General features: G+C 37.2%; 2 protein-coding genes and 1 long non-coding RNA gene across 41 annotated transcripts in view; 1 reads left to right on the top strand and 2 right to left on the bottom strand.

Annotated features, from left to right (window-relative positions):
- The window catches only part of LOC111931949 (uncharacterized), a 40,954-nt gene that overhangs the window by 10,327 nt on the left and 9,904 nt on the right, over window positions 1–20,723 (top strand). For 2 of the 6 annotated variants that reach the window (XR_015289120.1, XR_015289119.1), the window contains exons 3-6: window positions 898–1,109; window positions 3,488–3,656; window positions 12,573–12,689; window positions 13,408–14,301. This is a non-coding gene — a long non-coding RNA (uncharacterized LOC111931949). Of the gene's footprint in view, window positions 1–897; window positions 1,110–3,487; window positions 3,657–3,829; window positions 6,211–12,572; window positions 12,690–13,407; window positions 14,302–15,528; window positions 15,601–20,723 lie in introns of those variants that run through there. The other 4 variants (XR_002865848.2, XR_015289121.1, XR_015289117.1 and 1 more) reach the window with 3 other exon arrangements.
- LOC111931948 (baculoviral IAP repeat-containing protein 5.1-like) lies at window positions 8,646–11,715 on the bottom strand. The gene is made up of 4 exons (XM_023930754.2): window positions 11,406–11,715; window positions 10,646–10,755; window positions 10,234–10,348; window positions 8,646–9,137 (listed from the first exon to the last, which is right to left on the bottom strand). The coding sequence occupies exons 1-4, from the start codon at window positions 11,541–11,543 to the stop codon at window positions 8,949–8,951; spliced, it is 552 nt and encodes a 183-aa protein (XP_023786522.1). The 5' UTR covers window positions 11,544–11,715; the 3' UTR covers window positions 8,646–8,948.
- Window positions 17,324–20,723, bottom strand: part of SLC39A10 (solute carrier family 39 member 10) — a 170,994-nt gene continuing 167,594 nt past the window's right edge. For 19 of the 34 annotated variants that reach the window (XM_086897133.1, XM_086897131.1, XM_086897127.1 and 16 more), the window contains 2 exons: window positions 20,381–20,549; window positions 17,324–19,477 (listed from right to left, as the gene is read on the bottom strand). In XM_086897133.1, the coding sequence (XP_086753259.1) occupies window positions 20,391–20,549 (159 nt within the window). In that variant the 3' untranslated portion in view covers window positions 17,324–19,477; window positions 20,381–20,390. Of the gene's footprint in view, window positions 20,550–20,723 lie in introns of all 34 variants that reach the window. The other 15 variants (XM_086897126.1, XM_086897123.1, XM_086897142.1 and 12 more) reach the window with 1 other exon arrangement.

Genomic DNA, 20,723 nt, shown 5'->3' with positions numbered 1-20,723 from the left:
ATAAAGAGAGGAACTGGGTTTGGGTCCCCATACACAGACTTGACAGTGTGCAGTGTGCAGTGAATGTAGTGCAAAGTCAGCCAAAACAAGAAGAAAAATTAAAACTGAAATGTTCAGTCCCAGAGAAACATCCTTACAGTGCAGAGAACAGGACAAGAAATCTTGCGAGGAAAAAACTCTTAAAGGTGTTGTTTGTTTGGTTTTTTTATCATGGAAAACTACCGTGTAAAGGTTGTACCTGGTTGCTCTACTCAATTTCCTTGATGTTTTCTATTGCTAGGAAGGTATAAATAATAACTTTTTATGCACTGGAGGTGGATTAGCTGTTGAAGAGAGAATTTTTGTTTATCCTTATCGGTTTATATGTTACAGAGACTGTAAGTAAATTTTTACATCTTTAAACTGATCTTCAGTTAATACAGTGGGACATAGTACACAAGAATTGCAGGGGGCAGTACACAAGAATTATTGCTGTGGATAAACTTTTTTTTAATCTACTTTTAAATGATCTTTTAAGTAAATTGTTCAGATGTTTTTCATAATTATGTATTGGATATATAATTATATCATAGGTAGTATTGGAGAGAATAAAATGAAACATTAAAAGGGCATGGGTATTTCCTGTGTTGCAGGAATTAAGTTGTGTATGCTATTTTGTTTGCAGATATGTGCCACTGATGTTTTATATTTGGGTTTGTAAAAAAAAAGCATCTCAAACCCCTGTTGAGCTACTGGTGAATGAAAGTCATTGTACTGGTATCACAGTGAGAAGAAGCAATTTAACAGAGAGATATAAAAGTAATGTAGTAAAAAATAAGAAATACATAAGAAATCCAAGCAAACATAATCATGCTTAAGACCAGACATTCAACTTCCTAACTTTTAAATTTTTTGCAGGCACCAGGGGATTTCTGGGCCAGGATAATAGACAGACTGAGGACATTGTCACCTTGGTGTGAGGAAAGCTGTCTAAGCAGAATTGAGTGACTCTAGGAGCACTTGTTGAGCTTGATGTTCATGCTGAGGATGTTCTTTCATCTCTAGTAAGCAAAAAAGGCAAAGATGAGAGTGACTTTGAATGGTTAAGTCAGCTTAGGTCCTACTGGGAGGTGAGTGATACCTCTCAATCCTATTAGAAGGTAATTTCTGTTCACAGTTTTTCAATTTCTGCTTGCTTACTCACATAGGGAATGGTTACACTACAGTGAGAATTTCTGCTGATAAGATAATACCTGGAACAATCATTTTATGGATTGCTAACTAGAATGGCTGGTAGCCAGACGTAAACAGTTTTTAATTAAAATTACTTGCTTCATCTCTGCTGAGTCTCAGTGCATTTGCTGAATTTGCAGGAAATGTTACAGACTGTATTTTTGTTTTGTGATACTGCAGGAAAAAGAATGTTATAGGGATGACAATTTCAGTTAAAGATTTTAATTTACTTACTAAATATAATAAGTAATTAATTAAGTTAATTAAATAATGTAGTATGTACTTTACTTACGCACAAATAAAATAATATTGACAATACTTACTGGAAAAATATTAATTCTTTTTAATCACTGGATTAATAATCACTGGATAGTGGTAGGATACAATGTTTTACATTAATCAGGACAAGATCACCTTTAATACAAGAGACATTTTCTGTGAAATATAAAATAATTTTTAAAAAAATGTAGGGGTCGTGCATTAACCATAACTACAATTATTGGTCATGATCGCTTCTGTTTATCTTTTATAAAGTCTATTAACTACTTCAATAGCTGGACATGACAGTTTTACTCTGCAGTACTCTTAGTAGGATCTTATTTTAGGTAATGTTTAGCTTTAAAACCAGTAGGGGTTTTTTTGATACTTTATTATTTATTAATTGGTAATTTTTTCTTTATTTGGGTTGCATTGAAATGAGTATCTCAGCAGCCATGCTGTTGTTTCTAACAGCATTGAGCCAAAAAATACTGTGTTCTTTTTGTTTTTCTTTAAATGGGTCACAACCAACGATGGAGTTTTATGATATATAATTATGTATTAAAAAAAATAATTAAATTTCACTAAAGAGATCAGTCTATCAGTGTAATTTAACACCAAAAGAGAAGTGAAATTGCTGGTGGGATACTTATGCAAAAAAACAATAATACAGATCAAATAATGTAAGATACCTGGTAAGGTGTAGAGCCTGATTTTCAGCTGTGGGTTTTTCTAGAAGGCATGGAAGCAAGATTCTCTTCAGATAGCAGCAACAAAGTTAACATCCTCTGAGAGTGTTGCACAAAACTGGGGTGTTCTTGAAATGTCCTTGGAGGTTTCTGGTAGTCTCATCAAGCCCACAGGGAATTTTTTGGCATGCATTGCCTTTGATGCATTGAAGAAGTGTGCTTTTTTTTTGGATGCTGTTTCTAATTTGGAACATCTGGAGCTGACGATGGAGCAGTAAATCTGCTCTGGGCACTAAGGTCAGTGTGGCCCTTGAAAGCTGAGTCATGGCAGGCTTCTTATTTGTGGCATGCCTCTCCTACATCCTCACTCATAACTTCCAATGATTTTACCAAGAGTTCAGATTAATCTCTTAACTTACAAATTAGTACATTAAAAAATTTCAAGTTTATTTCTGCCTTCTGTGCTAACGCAGTTTTAAGTCTGTTTTGGGTAATTCCTTATTGCTGATTATATGGGCAAAAAATAGGCAACATTTAGATGATGATTTTTTAAAGAATTATGGTATATCATCTTGAGCTTCTTTCAGAAAAATAGAAAATGAATTTGAAATGGACTCTAAGTCTTGTCTGTAGTTGAAGTCAGCTCTCTGTGTGTTTCTTGTGCACTCTGGTATGGTTTTGGAAGTAGAGGGGAGGGCAAAACTACACAAGCAGTTCGTTCCTGTGGTGTAAACCAGCTGCTATGGTTACCAGGACAGAAAGGATGGGAACTGCAGCAAGAATTGCATCATCTTCCAAATATCCCATGTCTGAAATGTGTCTGTACCAGATAGTTAAGCATTCTAAAAAAGAAGGGTTGAATTCCTGCTAAAGCCTATTTTTTGATAGGTTATAAACATGCCTGGAAAGATGGCTTAGTTAGAAACTGACAACATAAATACCAATTATGGATTGATAAGGAGCTTTTTTTGCAGAAAAGAATGTACCTACTTTTATGAGACAGTGATCTCTTTAAAGGGTTTTTGTTTTTGTTGTAGATTATTTTCTTCACTTGTTAATATTTCAAATTACATATTTTATACTGATCTTCCTTTATTTGAGTGAAAATGTAACTGAATAGACTTTGGTGTGCTGGTCCTGATAGCAGTTTTTGTTCTTTAAAAATTTCCATTAGAATAAGGTGTTTTTTTTCTATTTGTTGAAATTACTTAAGAAAACATTTTTGTAGGAAAATAACCTGTGAATGTTTTAAATGTTTGTAAAATGTCTCTAAAATGATCTTGTAATATAATCAGGAATTTTTTCTATTTTGACATTGACTTATGCAGCAAAAAAATCTGCAGTGGGCAGAACAATTTAATGGTGGCCTTGAGGGTGAGAAAAGTTGCTGGCATGAGACTGCTTTGGAGCTGGGAATGCAGGACATCAACTCAACTGGAAGACACTCATTCCATCAGGCATTGCAGCTTACCTAGCAGCCTTTACATCCAGCTAGAGGCAAGTGATATGTACAGTGATTTTGTCCCCCTTTTTTTTGAATAATCTAATATAAATATTTTTTTTAAATTACATTTTGGTAAAATAAGTGTAACTGAAACTGTGTTGCTGTAGGCTTTTGAGTTTTGTTTATAAAAAGTCCTGTGGAATATTCTTTATTTCCTCTACTGTAGGGTACTTTTTACTGTGTAAAACATGGATTCCTTTGGATAATTTTCTTCTCTAAAGCAACAGTCGATCCAGAACAGCAGATGCTGCATGCCTGGAAGTGTCCAAGGTCAGGTTGGATGGGGCTCTGAGCGACCTGGGGCCCATGGCAAGAGCTTAGAACAGGGTGATCATTAAGGTCCTTTCCAGTCCAGGCCATTCTTTGATAACTTAGTGAAATAAACAGAAATTCAGAATACAGAAAAAGTTTGACATGGCAGATAATTTTTATATGTAAGAACCTTTGGGTGTCAAGATTAACCTAACTTTGAATGTATTTGAACACCAAAACCTGCCACTGAATTCAGCTGAAGAACTTAACATCTACATATTTTGAAAATCATGTCCAGGTTAATGAAAATTACTAAAAATTAAGAAACGAAAAAATCAATGTCTGCCATTTGAAGATAAAATTTGGATATTATCCCTCTTTCCACTTCTCCTTCAATGCACTTACATTGACACTAGAAATACTACAGATCCAGGGCATTGATTGTACTTCTGGAAGCAAAACTTCTTGTTGAAATTAGAGGATGTAGGCTGGGATTCTGATTGTATATGTAATTTTTTTCAAGTAATTACTGTATTAATAATTCAATCACTCAGGCTAAACAGTTGACAAATGTTAATGAATTCAACACTTGTACAGTTCATCCTCCATTTCACTTTAACACAGCTTTGATCAAAATTCTTTTTGAACTAATGGAAAGATGATTAGCATTTTAAAACTAAATAATGATAGCTTTTAATTCTGAAAGGTGAGATAGAATCTGCCTCAAACTGATAGTACATATTATGCCAGTAGTTATGAGTTTATGGCTGGATATTAGGACCACAGGAACCATATAAAATTCAACTCAAGCTTTTTGTAACAACAAATTTTTTAAAAAGTAGAATTTGCAAGCAATCCAAGGAGAATTTGCAAACATACACAGTGCCTGCTTATGCATTCCCATCAATGAAGAAGGATTTTATAAATGATGAAAGCTCTGTGTGTTTGGCTGGTATTAGAGAACTAGTCTTTAATTATTCAAATAGTCTGAAATGGGATATGCTGAAAATAATATGACTGACACTTCGAGGTAGGGAAAGATATAATGCAGTTTTAAGCTGAATTTTATCCAAATGCTAAATTCCTGTTTTAAAATAAGAACTAGCAAAATTAATACAAACAAATTACATAAATATTTCTGGTCCAGGCTCTGCTTAATGTGCAGGTTTCCTGTGTTCAGTTTACAGTCTGCAATTGCTGGAATCCTCTTACGTTGAAAAGGTAACCTGGATCCATCTCCCTTGGGTCTCCCTTTGAGCTCTCAGACGTGACTGAGCCACATAGAAATCAGGGAGCTTAGCAATTCTTCCAGTACATTTTTGACCCACTGCTGACCACTGCTATGTGCTGTGAGATTCTCTTTCTACCACTGCTGATGCTACTGCCTGATCTGACAGATATTCAGGTGGTACATTCCTCCAGCAAAACCTCCTCTCTTAAATTTGTGCTTTCTTCCACAATATCCATTTTCATTAGTGGAAAATTCCTTTTGGTTTCACTTAAAAATGCTTATGCATGTAGCTGTATTAAAGCTGTTCAAAATTTCAGAGAGATATTATTTTGAATTAAATATAAAACTAAATGTGATTAAATTTTCTAGTAAGAACTCATTCTAAATACATTATTTCAAAGAGGAAAATTGGGTTTTGTAAACAAAGAACTTTAAGATTCATCTATCTCCTCTTAAATTCATCAAGGATTGTACTATGTGTCTGCTATGATTGCATACAGATGGGTTTTTGCTGTAATGACAAAAGGGAATAAAGTGCCTTAAGAAACACTTTGAGGTAAACATTTGAAGAGCTTATATTCCAGTTTTGAAAGTTTGTATTTTCCCCTTCAGTAATGCAAGAAGATGGCCTCTGATGATGGCTCCTTAGGAAGCTATCAAACAAACAAATGAATAAAGAACACAGAACAAGCCAATAATTTGCATACAATCAAACTCACTGACCCTGAGTTTATTACAACACTGGAAAAATGCATTCAGTTTGGCAATGCTGGAAGGTTGACTAATGAAAGTGTAAATTACAGAAGGACCTGGAGGGGGCACAATTAGCTAAAAAATGGAAGTACTGACTACCCAGTGTTCTCATAGTTAAGGAAAATATATGTTTTTCCCCCTTGCTTTGAATCAAATAAATACTATTGAAGCCCTCACTCCAAGTTATACTTAGAACCATAATAAGATACTTCTTAGCACAATGTAATAATCAGTTTAATTTATATATTTAATTGCTTTATGAATATTGCTATTTCTTTTTTTTCCTATTACAATAAAGTTTCTATGCATTATCTTGGTGGAAAATCAATTAAGGTGAGCAGTTTGAAGATAAATGTGCCACTTCTTGGCTAAAACCTGTGAAGAATTCCTGACATTTGTTCATTCCTCCTCCCCTGCCAACTTTTTTTTACACTTCTGAGTGACTGGTATCACCTTGTAAGTGTTGACATTTCTCACATCTAATACTTCACCTTGCAATACTGACATTCTTTCACCCAGTCAGGAATTTATTTAATTAATTGCTTTCATCACCTTTTCCAGTCTGGATCTCCTGGTGCTCACTGGTCACCTTTTTAATAAAAATAGTTACAGGCCTCAATGCAATAGTCACCTCACATGCAGAAGCTACATCTTTTTTCTATCTGTAGGACAGGGAACAGTCTGGGCAGCCTAAGTTTAGCAGAACTGTTAAAGATATTGCTAGTAATCATTTTAGTCAGAGCTTAATATTTTGAGATCATATTTGAATTTACCTTTGAGGTAACCTTCACCACCAAGGCAGTCCCTGTTCTATAAATCTAGCTCTTTGACTTTAAGTCTTATTATTTTACATCTCAAAACATCCTCTGTATCCCTGTGTGCCTAAATTAAAGTAAGCAATAAGTAAAATTGCCTCACTTTGATTCCAAACCTTCCTGTCAGCAAAAATATGAAGATACAAAACCTGAATCCCAGCTGCCAGCGTGAAGTACAGCAATCATCCTCAGGGAATGTTTGGTATAAGCCCCTTTTGATGATTTTACCCAGTGAAGGCAGAGGTAGGCAGCCCCACAGAAAATTCTGTGAATTAATAATTCACATAGCACTGTTTGGCTTGGGCTGCCTGCACTAAGTTGTAGCTGAATACTAGGATGTATTCACCTGTTGTGAATATATCAAGTTGAGGACTTTAGTTCTTTGGGAAATTGTCACCTGAAAAATGAACAGAGAAATGAGGACATTGGAAAAAGAGACTGAGGGAGGGGACTACTTCATTATACATACTGGGATTAAAGCTTTTTTTAGTCTATAGCTAAAATAAGCACAAGGTGCTGACTTTCAGCAGTAAAGATCCAAGAGGTGTGAGACAGCTGTGTGTGCATTCACACATCCAAACAAGAGAAAGTCCTTCAGTAAGCAGTGTTCAGTAAAATGAGATCTATAGACTATCATCTGTTTACCGCTGAAGACTCTCAAACAGTAACACCAAAGCCAAGAGGATTACTGACCCTTGCCTGGCAGATCAAAAGGAATGGCAATATCTGCCACTGTCCTGATGCAAAGAGTTGCTGCATCTTGTTGGGTGAAAGCATCTTTTATCAGCCATGTAGCTCTAATACTCACAGATAGTCTGTGGTCAGGCTAATACAAAGTTAACACCCCACACCAACTGCTGCAGTAGCAACATAACAGCTGGATTGGGCACAGGCCCTTTACAAACCAAGCTCTCTAGTGCTTTGCTTGGCTTTAATTTTCTCATTCTTGTTTTTCTGCCATCACTTTCTGCATTCAGCTGCTGCCTAACTCATAGTTACCTAGCAATACTGTAGTGTGATTGTCATTGATGACATGTTATCATTGTAACATTCAAGACTGGCATTAGAATAGAAAAAGGGAGCTAAAATGGATGCCCACTTTCCCCCACACATAATTTCTTCACTTTCGAGAGAAGAACTTGAATTTAAAAATTACTCTAAATCTTTCTAAGACAGTAATGCTGTGCTATACAAGAAGCTTCTTAGAGTAACATTTAAAGGTTTTTTTAAAAAAGCTTTAAGTATGTCAATCTCATTTCTGTAACTTAATAAAAATTTCTTCATGGATTGATGTGTCAAGTTAAGGGATAATTTACTGTCAAGATAGGGAACTCATAAATGCTTCAAAGAATGTTGAAATACATGTTTCTAGAATCCCCAAGCATGAGGATTTTCCTGCAGAGTGGAAAGACAAGTCAGGGAAAAAGCCTGCTGCTCATTCACTGACTAAGACCTGACAAAGTATTAAGAAAGGTCTGTCTGCATCTTAAAAACCAAAAATATTTGCAAGTATGCATTTTTATTCTACAATAGTCTTTCATAAAGGAAAATAGGAATTAATAACATTTTAAAAGAACTCCAGTGAGTTTGAAATGTAATGAAAAACTTTTAAAAACAGAATAGTAGGGCTTTAGCTTTTGTTGTTTCAGTTGCACACCAAAAGCCCCAGAGCTCTTCCTTATGACTGTCTTACATACCTTGTGTCTCCCCTTATTCGGTACACCTGCTACTTGTGCTGGATGTCATTATCTGTGTCAATCTTCTCTGATCTAGAAAGACAACTTAGTGGTAAGCAGGAGTGTAGATACTGCAGGTGCTTAAAGCAATTGTTGCACAGGCCCATTTTGTTTGCTGGAAAGTGTTTTGAAGCAGAGCTGTTCCGATTTGAGCCTGCCTAGGTGTAAGGTTTTAACAGAGATCACAGAAAGCACTCACAGTTGTGAATCTTTATTCCAAAAAAAGAGCCAGCTTGCGAAAAATAGAATAAAAGTATTTGCTTAAACATCTTGCATACAGTGGCAGGGTAGTGGGACTACTCTTAGATGCCCACCCAGCCATAGCAAAAAAGCACACCGTGAAAGTCAGGCCATACCTGTCTACTCTCTCCTCTGATGCAGGGAGGCTGAGAGCAATTCTCCACAAACACTCCCTCACCCACCTGTTCAGCTTTAGATGTGCAAGCAGGCAAAGCGAGGAATGTTTGCACCAAATTAAGAGACTTTTAGAGTCAGACGTCACAGCCCACTCGTCCTGGGCTCCTTCTGGCCAGCAGCTGAGCCTCCCGGCTGCTGGGCTGCTGCCTCATCCCCGGGAGGCGGCGGTGCCGGGAGCTGTGGTTTGGAGCCAAAGTAATCCACCAGCCTCTGCCTCGTTGCCGCGACTTCTTCTTGAAAAGAGTTTATTGTGCACCTGCCAACTTTGCACTTGAATCAAAGCAAGAGATTGAGCCTTTCAGCTGAGCAGTTTAACTTTGTAGCTCAGCCAAATTCCAACCCCCCGCTCAGGCTGCGTTAGGGTATCAGCGCTCCACGACAGCGATCGTACCCTGCCCAGCCTAGCTCACAGCCCTCCCAGCTATCGGTGACGGTATCCTTGGGGCTAAGTGTTCCCACCTGAAGCTGCTGCTTCTGATTTTTTATATACTGAACTTAGAAATAAAGTCATATTATGGCCAAGACCCCTTTTGTACTGTGAAACATTGCTCTAAATCATTCACAGTTCAAGTTAGGTAACACCACCACCTCACTCTTAGTCCACCTTCTAAGATATCACTGTGTCACGTGATCCTATTTTTTTGTACTTTAATCTGTTGCACAGTGATCTTAAATACCTATCCTTGACAGTCATCAGGTATATATTTGATACAGAACATTATTAGCAAGGCAAAGATCTTATTTGTGCAAACCCACCAACAAGTAATATGCAGAACCTTTTACTGTGCCTCATCAGGGAACTTAGTTCACTTGATTCTTACTATCACATAGGATTAGGGCTCATATCAGCTGATCTTGATCAACAGAGCAGCTCAGTTGTGTGCTTTTTTACATGTCCACACTATGACATGAAGTCCCAGAACTGGGAAAGAGTAAAATATTTGAAATGGCCTTTAAAGTTTAATTAGGCAGATTTATATGTAAAATTTGACATGTGAAGCAATGACCTGGTCAAATTTTGTCTTTTCATGTACATTGTTCATCCCTCCTGAGAATGATAATGATGCTCATGTTGAGTTTTCTACACTAATTACTGCACCATATATATATATATATATCTGCTGTAATAAGCTGTCGGAAAAACACTTCTGAACAAAACAGGCTTGTATTCAAAAGCCAGCCAAACTACACCAAGAAGTGCCTAGGTGCAGATTTCTTTGCCAATAATATACATAAATCATTACTTCAGAATTAGTCATGTTCTAGCCTTAGACAATCATTCCTGGTTGATGTTTGGAAGTCTTAGCGAGAGAAGTTCTCGTTTATATTCTAGCTTTGAATTTCAGATTACGTGTTTAACACTTACAATGAAGGTCCTCAGTCGAGTCATCTCCAGCATGTAGTACTCCTCCATTGTCAGCTCATCAAAGTGCTTGGGAAGGGATAAAAAGTCACAGGTGTGACGTTTGGTGTGCTCCTCCCTGCAATATAAACCCAGAATCAGAACAGATCTTAAACCCATGGAAGTTTCACTTCAGGAGATGAAGAGGTCTGTACAGGAGGTCTCTTCAGCACTTGTGCTGTCTATCAGCAGAAACAGTATCATACAGAAAAGAAATAGATTTTAGTGGATCTGAGATAAAACTAGTTGAAAAATTTTACGACAAGTGGGCAAGATAGACTTCCAGTTTTGTGAACTGTTGTGGTAGGGACTCATTGTAAAATTACTAAAGAAATTTGGAGAGGTACTTCAAGAGCATTGTTACATCTGTGCTTACCATGGGTCATCATTTGGTTCCCAGTCCGCCAGTTCTAACAAGCAAAAGAAACATTTTGCCACATCTGGTTCATTTTCACCTGGACAATGGATGAAGCCAGCCTTTGCCATCTGCAGGGGACAGTTTAGAAGTTCAGAGCCTTATCCCACACATTACTCATGTTTCCTACCACTTTATGATGTCTAGTCAGGACACCAAAGATTAATTTTGTTTCAGTAACCAAACACCTTCTCATGTAATTCTTGCAATATGACTCCTCTGAGATTCAGGCTAGCAGTATCTTGTGTGTGCCAAGGTAGAAGTCAGGTGGATTTTTTATTTAAATAATTTCCATTTCTGAATTTGAAGTACTGATCTTCAGTGTACTAGTTTACCCACTACTTTATCCCTCCTGTTGGAGCTGTACTTATTTAATGTAGGCTGCTTTGTCATGAATAGAAATTTGCAATTAGAAAGACTATGTAATACAATAAATTAATTTTAAAATGACAGGAATAATAACAAAAAAATGGAATAAGACCAGTAACTATTAAAATCTGTAGGCAGACTAGAGGACTAACACAGAATAACCAGTAAATCCCACTACAGGATTTCTGCGCAGGTAACAGAGGGAAGCTGAATATTTAACTTTTCATCTTCAGGCTTAGTGGATTTCTCTTAAACCTGAATTTACTTAACAATTGTGAATTTACTTAACTTCACATTCAGTCATAGTACATACAAATTAAGGCAGAGGCAAAATAACCATTTTCAGACTTACATTCTCTGGAGTGCACTTGCAGTTCTCCTGGAAGGGCCACTTGGTGAAGGTTTTTAAACGCCTCTCATATTCATACATCTCCTTAAAATCAGCGAAGAGCTTGGAAGCTGAGGTAAGCTCTTGCAGGAGGGTCTCCATCAGGGAAGCCTGCAGTCAGTGTAGGGCCGAGCCTTCCTCCTGTTCTCCCATTTAAGGCCTTTGCTAATTGGTGACACATTGCACCTGCAGAGCAGGGGAGGGCCTAAAGGAGCCTCAGTCCTTCCCTAACACAGCTGAGTCTATGGGCAGGACAACCAAGAATCTCTTCCCCTTGTGTCTTAGGTCATATATTTTTTAAGCTTAAAGCACCTATAGTAATTGCAGATTCTACAGTTGAAATGTCAGAAACTGCACATTAAAAATTCTAGTTACAAATATGGAAACTTTGCATGTAAAGCTTTAAAAAATGCTGTCCTGGGTACAACCAAAGGGGCTGAATTAACATTGCTATTTGAATCCTTCAGTGTTTCCTGAATTTCATGTTCAGAGATGAATTCTTAGGATTGTCTTTGCAAATACTGTTGCCCTTCTTTAAAGAGGAGGTGGCTATTTTATAATATTATAATATTTCTATTCTATTTTAAAATATTATAGAGTATGGCCAGATGATGGATGATATTATTTTCGAGGTGTATGTTTATAAGGGTTAACAGTATCAAAGCATTAAGCTGTCACTTTATAAACTGTCTCTTATTTTGCTAGAGTCCAGTTAAATTCAGTTGAAGTTTAAACATCAGTGTCCTCAAGACTGCTGCATGCAACAGCTTTCTTAGCCAAGGTCTTAATACTTCTGAAAGATGTTGCATTGTGAGACTTGAAAATTTAAATTTTCTCTGAAATACAGATGGAGTAAGTGCAGAAAATAATCCAGTACATTATTCTGTTCAGATGTGGTGACAGAAATGAGATTAAAGAACATTTGTATAGGATTTCCATTGTCAGCTCTTAGAGAATTGTTTTTGCTTAGATTTACAAATGCTACATCACTGATTCCTCTGGGACTGTACTGGTGTCTATTTTTATGTGCAGGAATACTGGCCTTGAAATATATATTCAGATATTTACAGTAACAAGTATTACATGAAAATAGGACTCTTTAATTCCTTTTTTTTTCTTTTCTTTTTCCAGATAACACCAAGGTGTAGGAAATTATCATTCATGTACTGGGCCCTCCAAGCACTGATATTTATAGTTTCTCCTGGTGCTGACTTCATGGCAGCCCTTCTTAAGTTTGTTGATGATCAGGTATTTTAATCTCTTTTTTACTGTAGTTGATGTTAGTGTGAGTATGTGTGTGCATGTGTGAGTGTATTTGTATGAAGCAAGGAACTTTGTATATTTAAAAGTTGAAATGCCAAACTGAACCCAAAACTGGTTTTTAACTGCCCAAAAATGTGGTAAAATTGATGTCATGCTTCTCTTTAATAGAAGGCACTAATTCATGTAAATGGATTGCTTTCAGGTATTAATAATTTGTCTGTTGTTTTAAAGAAACTGTAGGTTAAATATTTTGGCATATTTTATCATCTTGTGATGTCATGATCTATTTAACTAATTAGTTTGTGCCATTTCAAATGGAATGGAAAATGCAAAAATGGACAATGCAAAAATGGAACAATACCATAATAGTTCAAATGTTTCTTGTAAGCAGTCTTATCTGAAAATGGTGTATTTTTCAAACACGCATTATTGTGTAGCACATTATTTAATCAAAAACACCACAGTAATATGGGACTTTGGAGTCCTGGTGACATTTATACATCAGAATTGAAATATGGATTTTTATTTGTTTTTTTCCTTTGACTGTATTTATGGCACTTAAACAAACAAACAAAAAATTCCTAACAGCCCAAATCAGTTCTAATGTAGAAAAGTACTGCTAGAATACTGGAAAGTAAGATTATACATGTAATAGCACATTCTAAGCTGTGTTTCCTGCATTTCCTGCCTGTAATTCTGTCAGAATTCTGTGCTGTAGAGAATGACAGGTCCATTTCAAGTCTCCAGCTACCAAGCTGCAAATGTATCCTGCATTTTATAGTAGGCTGTCTATATCCTTCAGGAGAATACTGTTTGCAGAAGTGTTCTGAAACTGTCAGAATTTCATAGGTCCAGATTAAATGGATTGGTGGTTGGAACTTTTCACTGGAAGATACATAAGAGGTGGCATGACATGAAAGAAAACTGTATTTTAAACTATACAGTATATTAAATATCTGATATCCACTATCTGATCCTGAATTTTACAGTTAGTGCAGAAAACCTGTGACTAATGTTGCAACTTTGTAAATCAGTTAAAGCAGACTTTGATGAATGTGTATCTATGATCTGGGGGGAGAAAGCCTCAGAAATGAAATAGTTGTCTACCACTGCAAGGAAAGTAGTTTCAATTACTGCCAATAGTGGAGTAAATGGATTTTTTATTTTATTGCTTGTCTCATATTTCATCAATTGAAACTTGTTGCTATGGCATTAATAATACAGCTCTTTTTCAGGTATTTTTTTCAAAAAAAAGGTTAGGCTGAGAAAACTTATCCTGTTTTAATAATTTGATGTGTATTTGCAATCACATTTTACATTATTTTGCATTGTTTTTCTATAATTAATGTAGATTATCTAAATGAGTTTATATATTTAGCCAAAAGGTCTCGGTTAAAAACCAAATCAAACATTTCTACGTGATGTCTGTGTGTAAAGGCCAGGAATTGAACTTGGTAAGGATTGTATGAACAATATTTTATAATACAGAGGTGTTAAATGTATATGTGCATGGTCTCATACATACAGTTGTATGTAATGTATATTAATTAGATGTACACAAATAACTTTAAAAAATAAAATTGCTTTGAGGTTTTAAGAGACTGTTTGGAGCTGATGCTCATGACCATTTAAAGACCTCCCGCTGAAGGCCTTGGTTTGTCAAGAGAATGTTTCCCCTGCCTCACAAAGCTAGCAGGTGGAAGCTGGGCTCTGAGAGGCTCAGCTCTGAGCAGTTCCTGCAGGGTGTAAAGCATCCTACTGCCACCCCTGAGGGCTGCCCAGGATTTGCTCAGTGCCAGGGCCAAGGCCAGCCCCTGGGCTGCTGCAGGGTGCATCCAGCCAGGATCCAGCTGAAGAACTCGGGCAGAGGTGGCTGTTTCCCATAGAAGCCTCTCAGGACTTTGCCAGCTCTACTGTTTTTTACTATTTTTCATGTTCCAGCTTCCTAAGCAGCCCAGCAAGGCCAAAGTCTGTTCAAGTTATGGATGGACAGGAACAGGGGTGCTATTGTCAGCCTGGAGTGATTTTGGTTATTAATGTGGTTAACATGCAAATTCAAGCAACAACATGATTTATTAACAGGCAAGAGATTCAAGCAACTCCAAGGAGGTGTTTCTTTCCTGAAAGAGAGTGGGGGGGGCTGTGAGGGGGATGTCCTCCTATTACATGACTAAAGGTTCTGAACAAATAACAAATACAGATCCTGGCAGGGATTGAACCTGTTTTTGTCTTAAAAGATAATGATTTGGATGTAGCAAACATTTATTGGTACTTTTTTTGACTGTTTTGCTTCATTCCAGTTCTCAGTACATCACCCATTCTTGCCTTCCTGCAAATAATTTTCTGCTATCACTCATTTTTTTCTTATGCACCTCAGAGGACTCCAGCTTCTCCCAACCACAAGAATTTAAGCAAGCTTTATTTTCTAAAAATATAAAGAAATAAAAAAATGATGAGGACAGCTATGGCCTTGTGATAGCATACTTTTATTTTAGAAAGATGCCAATCAAGTAAGAGATAATTTGGTAAAAAGTTTTCCATAAGCTTGTATCCAGGGAGTTTCAGCTGCAGTACTATGGAAATTTTTGGTGCTATTATTCTTCAAAAGCAGCAATGGCTGGCTGACTTATGGGATGATTATTAAAAAGTATTTGAAGGGCTGGAGATGAAATGGTTCAAGCATGAACTAGCAGAAGTAATTAACAGCTTTTAAACTTTCCAGTGAGAATTCTGGCTGCCTTCCAAGTGAATTACAGTGATACTGATAGGGCTGCCCAGGGAAGTGCTGGGCTGCTGCTCAGATCACTGTCCTGTTTTCCTGCAGGAACTGCCAGCTGATGCTCCTCACTGCCACTGGGGAATGCTCTGTTCTGGGAACAGAACTGGGATTGGCTCTGTAAGTGTTCTGAAGATGTTATTTTCCTCGGAAATAGTTACAAATGTCAATTATATACTTGATCCAAGTGGTGTTTATTTTGCCTCTCCTCAGGGAGATGTAACTATTTCAGAACAACAGAACTACCAAGAGCTATTTTTTTTTTTTTTTTCATAGATGTATCTTTACTGAAACTGATGTGTTTCAGTGTTTACTCAGTCACTGTTTGCTTTGGTGGCTTAATCTCACCTTCTATCAGGCCTTGTTTCAGTGAGTTCTGAGAAAGGGACGTTATGTAAACACCACCCAATTATTGTCATTAAATTGACTCTGCTCTGTGTGAGTCAGCACTGGGGGGACAGCGAGTGAGAAACACAACATGAAGTTAAAGGCATTTTAAAATAGGCATACGAGAAATTATCCATTATATCTACTGGAGGCAGAAAGGCCACAATAATCAGCTTAATTTATCACACAGGAGTTGTGTCAGTCACAGCAAAACACCTTCAGGCACTTGGCAGGCAGTGGGCTTGGTGAGGGGCTGCGGCCCCTTGCCCTTGGTATCAAATTTTAACAGAATTTTTGTCACTCCCAGATTTTTTCAGAAGTTGTATCTTTTATATCTTGGTTCACACACTTTATTCATCACTCTAGGAAAGCCTGTAGTGGTTTTGAAGTACAGCTTGTGGCCTCTTGTGAGCTGCTTGGCTGCTTCTGCATCTTCTTTTCAGTCTAGAGGTATTATTTTTCCCCCACCCTTTCTCCATACCAAAGCTGTACTGAATACACAAAGACACTTGCACAGAATCCTTTCCCAGAGGTCTTTGGCATGACTGAAAATGCTAATAGTACCAAGGATCAGTCAGGAACACAACTGCTGTTTGACAGCATTCTTACACAAAGCCATACACCACCTTACCCTAACCTTCTACTGGATATCCATGTTTGTATGTTCACATTCCCTCCTGAGTTTTTACTGTACTTCAATGGAGTTGTATCTCCACTATGGTGAAATTACTTTACCACTTAAGAGTATTTCAAGGCTTTCTTTTGGGTTTGTATTTTTTCTGTCTTCTTGAAAGAAATGTTTTGTGACTCTACAGTCAGTTTATGTATCTCCTACTTCCTCCAGCTTTTAACAGTTTTCAACTCCTTGGCCAGTTCTAGTCCAGTTTGTAAGCCAGGTACAGTCTAGTGCTACCATGGTTCAGGAGAAAAAGACACAGCTGTAGGCAACTGGATTTTGTTAGGTCTAAGCTAGTAACTTTTACTGCAGTAATAGAGGGAATTCTGCTGCTTTAGAGAAAGCACTTGCAGCAATGCCACAGAATGTGAAAAAAGAATAGTGAGGATGGTTTTACAGTTAGGAAAACTCAGAAGTGCTCTGGGCAGATCATGTTTCTGAAGCATGGGAGTGAGAATTTCCTAGGGTGGGCAGCTCTCTCCAGAAGAGGCTATGAACCCTTTCCCTGAGCAATATAGTCCAATGACTACAGGATCAGGCAGAAGATCACAGTAACTTTCCATGGAATTGCCCAATCCACTATTCTTGTCTTCAGTGTTGCTCCTACCTGACGACCTAGAAGTTTGTAACATCTTCAGTTGGACAGAGCATTTATGTTGGCTTTTAATTGTTAAACAACCCTGTCAGAATTTCTTTTAAGAGCTTGATCTCTGCTGAACTGAAAGGAATACTAAAACACAAAATTAATCAACCCTTAAAAAACTCAAGAAAAGTATCTGCTCCTTGAATAATTTTTTTTTATTTTCTGAAGGCTCCTTATGTATAAGGAACATACATAAAATGAACACAACACTGTTGACAATGAACAAAACAGCATTTGATAATTTCCAGCTTTATAAAATTTTTAAAAAATGATTTAGTTATAACAAAAAAAAAAACAATAGCTCAGCAAGTTATCTTATTGGACCATTATCACATTTTAAACCATAGACTCAATTGTTAATGGGGAGAGGAAAGAAAAAAATAAAAAAAGAAAAAAAAATAATCACACTGCATCTAGCAACTACAACATTTTCTAAGCATAATCACAGCGGATTGAGTGCAATGTGATTTACATCAGAATTCACATGGGATGTCACACAGTGACAGCATTGTAATATACAAGTAACATTTACGCCCTCCAACGAATACAAGTTAAATGAGACTCTGGATTCAAGCAAAATGGAATGTTGAAGCCAAGTAGAAATGTAGTGGAATTCAGATTGTCTGTAACATGACTCAAAAGTGTACATTAGAATCATCTGGAATTCAATACTGGTGGAAACATAGAGAAGTCACAGCTGCTACACTGCTCTGTTACATTTGCAATAAATACTAGAAAATAAAAGTAAACAATCTATATTCCATGAAAAATATAGTACCTACCTTCAACGACCATGTTTTTCCCTTGTCTGAAGATGGTCTTGGAAGGAAGTTAACTATTTTCCTACAGAGGCAGTGTATTGTGCTATAACCACATTCCAACTAATACAACAGTAAATATACTACTGGAAATACAGAAATCTTCATTTGAAGAGAATGAAGAGAAATAAACCTTAAAAATTATTTGACAAAACATCAGTTCAGCTGCATAATGACCCCCTTATATTTCAGAATTAACAAAAAAGAAAAAACTTAAACCAACTGACTTAATACAAAAGAAACAGATTGTTTAAACTCAGATCCTCAGAAGGTATCCAGGAAGTTTTGTCTCATTGACCTAACATGGATACTATGTAAAAATGTCACCCAGGAGTTTTAGGCTGCAGAAATGAAGCAATCTGAAGCTAACAACATTGTGTTTGCTAATTAGGGTTCTACAGCAAACATGTTTAAAGAGGAAAAAAGAAAACCTGAGTTCAGAACATCGAATGGCTGTGTGCCTGAACTCTGGGCTTTTGGCTTCTTCACTGAAGAAACTGCACCCTTCTTTGAAATGGACCCTTAATACTGTTTCCTGATACTGCATTAGGAAGAAATACTGGCAACCAACTGATACCTTTAAAATACATGAGCTGCTCTCAGTAAAAGCTAAACTGACCAATGAAGCTTCTGAAGTAAAGGGCCACAGGAAACACAGGAACTTGAAATGGAATGCAGATACCCACTGGCTCTCATTAAAGGCGTTAGGATTAGTGTTTTTAGCAGCTACACTGGCACCAAGCAGACCGGGACTTTAGAACTTACGGCACATAGTCAAAGTACAGCTTTTACCTGGCATACACAGAAGAGAGACAAACTGGATGTTTTAAAAAAAGGCTACTACCATGCTTAGGACTGGTACTACAGAATCAACTTGCACTCCCCACAAACTCACAATTTATTTTTTTTAAGGAGATGGGTACAAGAAGAACTAACTCATGTCTGGCAATAAATGCCTGTCAGCACAATCTGATCTAGGACAGCTGGTCCCAGCAAGTTAAGGCCCAAATTTTCAGTCTATTCTTCTAAATGACACATACCATGGTTCTACCACATCTGCTTTTTAATAATCTAATTTAAATACCAAAATTGTAAAAAAATATCATAGAAATTAACTCCTTTATACTGGAAGTAGAAATCTTCTTACATATTCTTTACTGCCAGAAATGGCTGGTGTCACAATGTCTGATATCAAGGCATTGTAGGAACAGATTTGATGCGCTGTTACAGTATCGTGAATACCCTACCAGTACAACATACACAGATCATAATTTAACCCTTGTGTCCAGCTTCAGGAACTAGCATCTTGCACCTTGGTTTAACATGAAGAGAAGAATACAGTCCAAAATAATCATTTAAAAAAAATGGAGAAATTCCCACATGGATTCTCTTGTTAAAAGTGTTTGCACAAATTCACAGCCACAATTCTTCAGTAGTTTATGCTGCAAGTGGCACACAATACATGTTTAGCGTCTGTAAGAAAGAACCAGAAACAGCTCAATAACTCCAAGGACAGGGACTTCCCCAAGCTAACACTAATTCTACTGCATTTGGCATTTTCCTACTAATATCAAGGAACAAACATCAAATAAATCTCAGCTGGGGAAAAAACATCATCAAACTGACCCTCGACAGAAGTTACACTTTGCAGAGTACATGGCAACAGCCTGCCTTCTTACACAGGAGCTTGGCAATGATGGAGTGCAGCTTAACACAGCTTGGAAGAATTTAAACAGTGTTTAGGCTTGGGGTTTCTTTTTAAAAATTTAAGCCAGCACAGTGGTTTCCAGTCATGTCCTGCTGTAAGATTGAATACTTCAAGTCAGCACTATGCAGAAAAATCAGCACAGGATAAATATATATATACACAGAGGGGCACACACACATGTATATGTGTGCACCTCTGCCTATATCTATATAGATCTATACATAATATATATGCATATACATAAGAGACAGCTATGCGCTACTCCAGACTCATGTGGCACTAGAAGTTTCCCTGGGTTCCTTGCACAGGTGTGAGTTTCAGCTGTAACATCTGGGTTCTGTCCAAGTGCACTAATGGAATGGTATCTTCCCAAATGAAAAGATATTTCCCCGTATTTTTTCTTCCTTAAGCAATCAGTGCTCTCTATACAGCACCTTGGCCCTTATTTCTCAGATTTAGGGCTTCCTAAACATCGCTTACTCGAGTTTAGGAGTTGTGTTGGGTCATCTGATGGGATTATAGAAAAGCAGAAGCTACTCTAGGCAGAAAGGAATCTCCTGTCCTTGTGTAAGCAGTGCAAGCACCACGTGTCCTCTGAGCAGTGTGCACACAGCCACACAGTGCAGACTCAAAGCCAGACAGCAACAGATTGGAACCACAGTGATTACCAGCATCAGGTCAAAACTGGATGTCAAGCACAATTTTGTCTTCATAGAGGGCAATCACCAGCATGATGGCAAATCCAAGAAGCAGGCCTAGGTTCTGAAGAATAAACTGCCCCACAGGACAATAACCATGCTCTTCATTATCTCCATCTCCATGAAGCATTTCTGGAAGCTAAAAGATACAAACCAATTAAGTTATTTCACGTCTACTCCATTTATACATGGACAAGTTTACAACATGGTATTGTCAAGGATAAACACACCAGGGTTCAGATATAAAATCAATACACTGAGAGCTTAAACTCTACTGAACAACTACATTCAATATAAACAGGATCACATGATG

This window comes from Cyanistes caeruleus, chromosome 7 (genome assembly GCF_971803275.1).
Source record: "Cyanistes caeruleus chromosome 7, bCyaCae1.hap1.1, whole genome shotgun sequence".
In the NCBI taxonomy this organism is placed as follows: Eukaryota; Metazoa; Chordata; class Aves; order Passeriformes; family Paridae; genus Cyanistes; species Cyanistes caeruleus.
The sequence above is the reverse complement of the archived record's forward strand: the minus strand, read 5'-3'. Positions and strand labels throughout refer to the sequence as shown.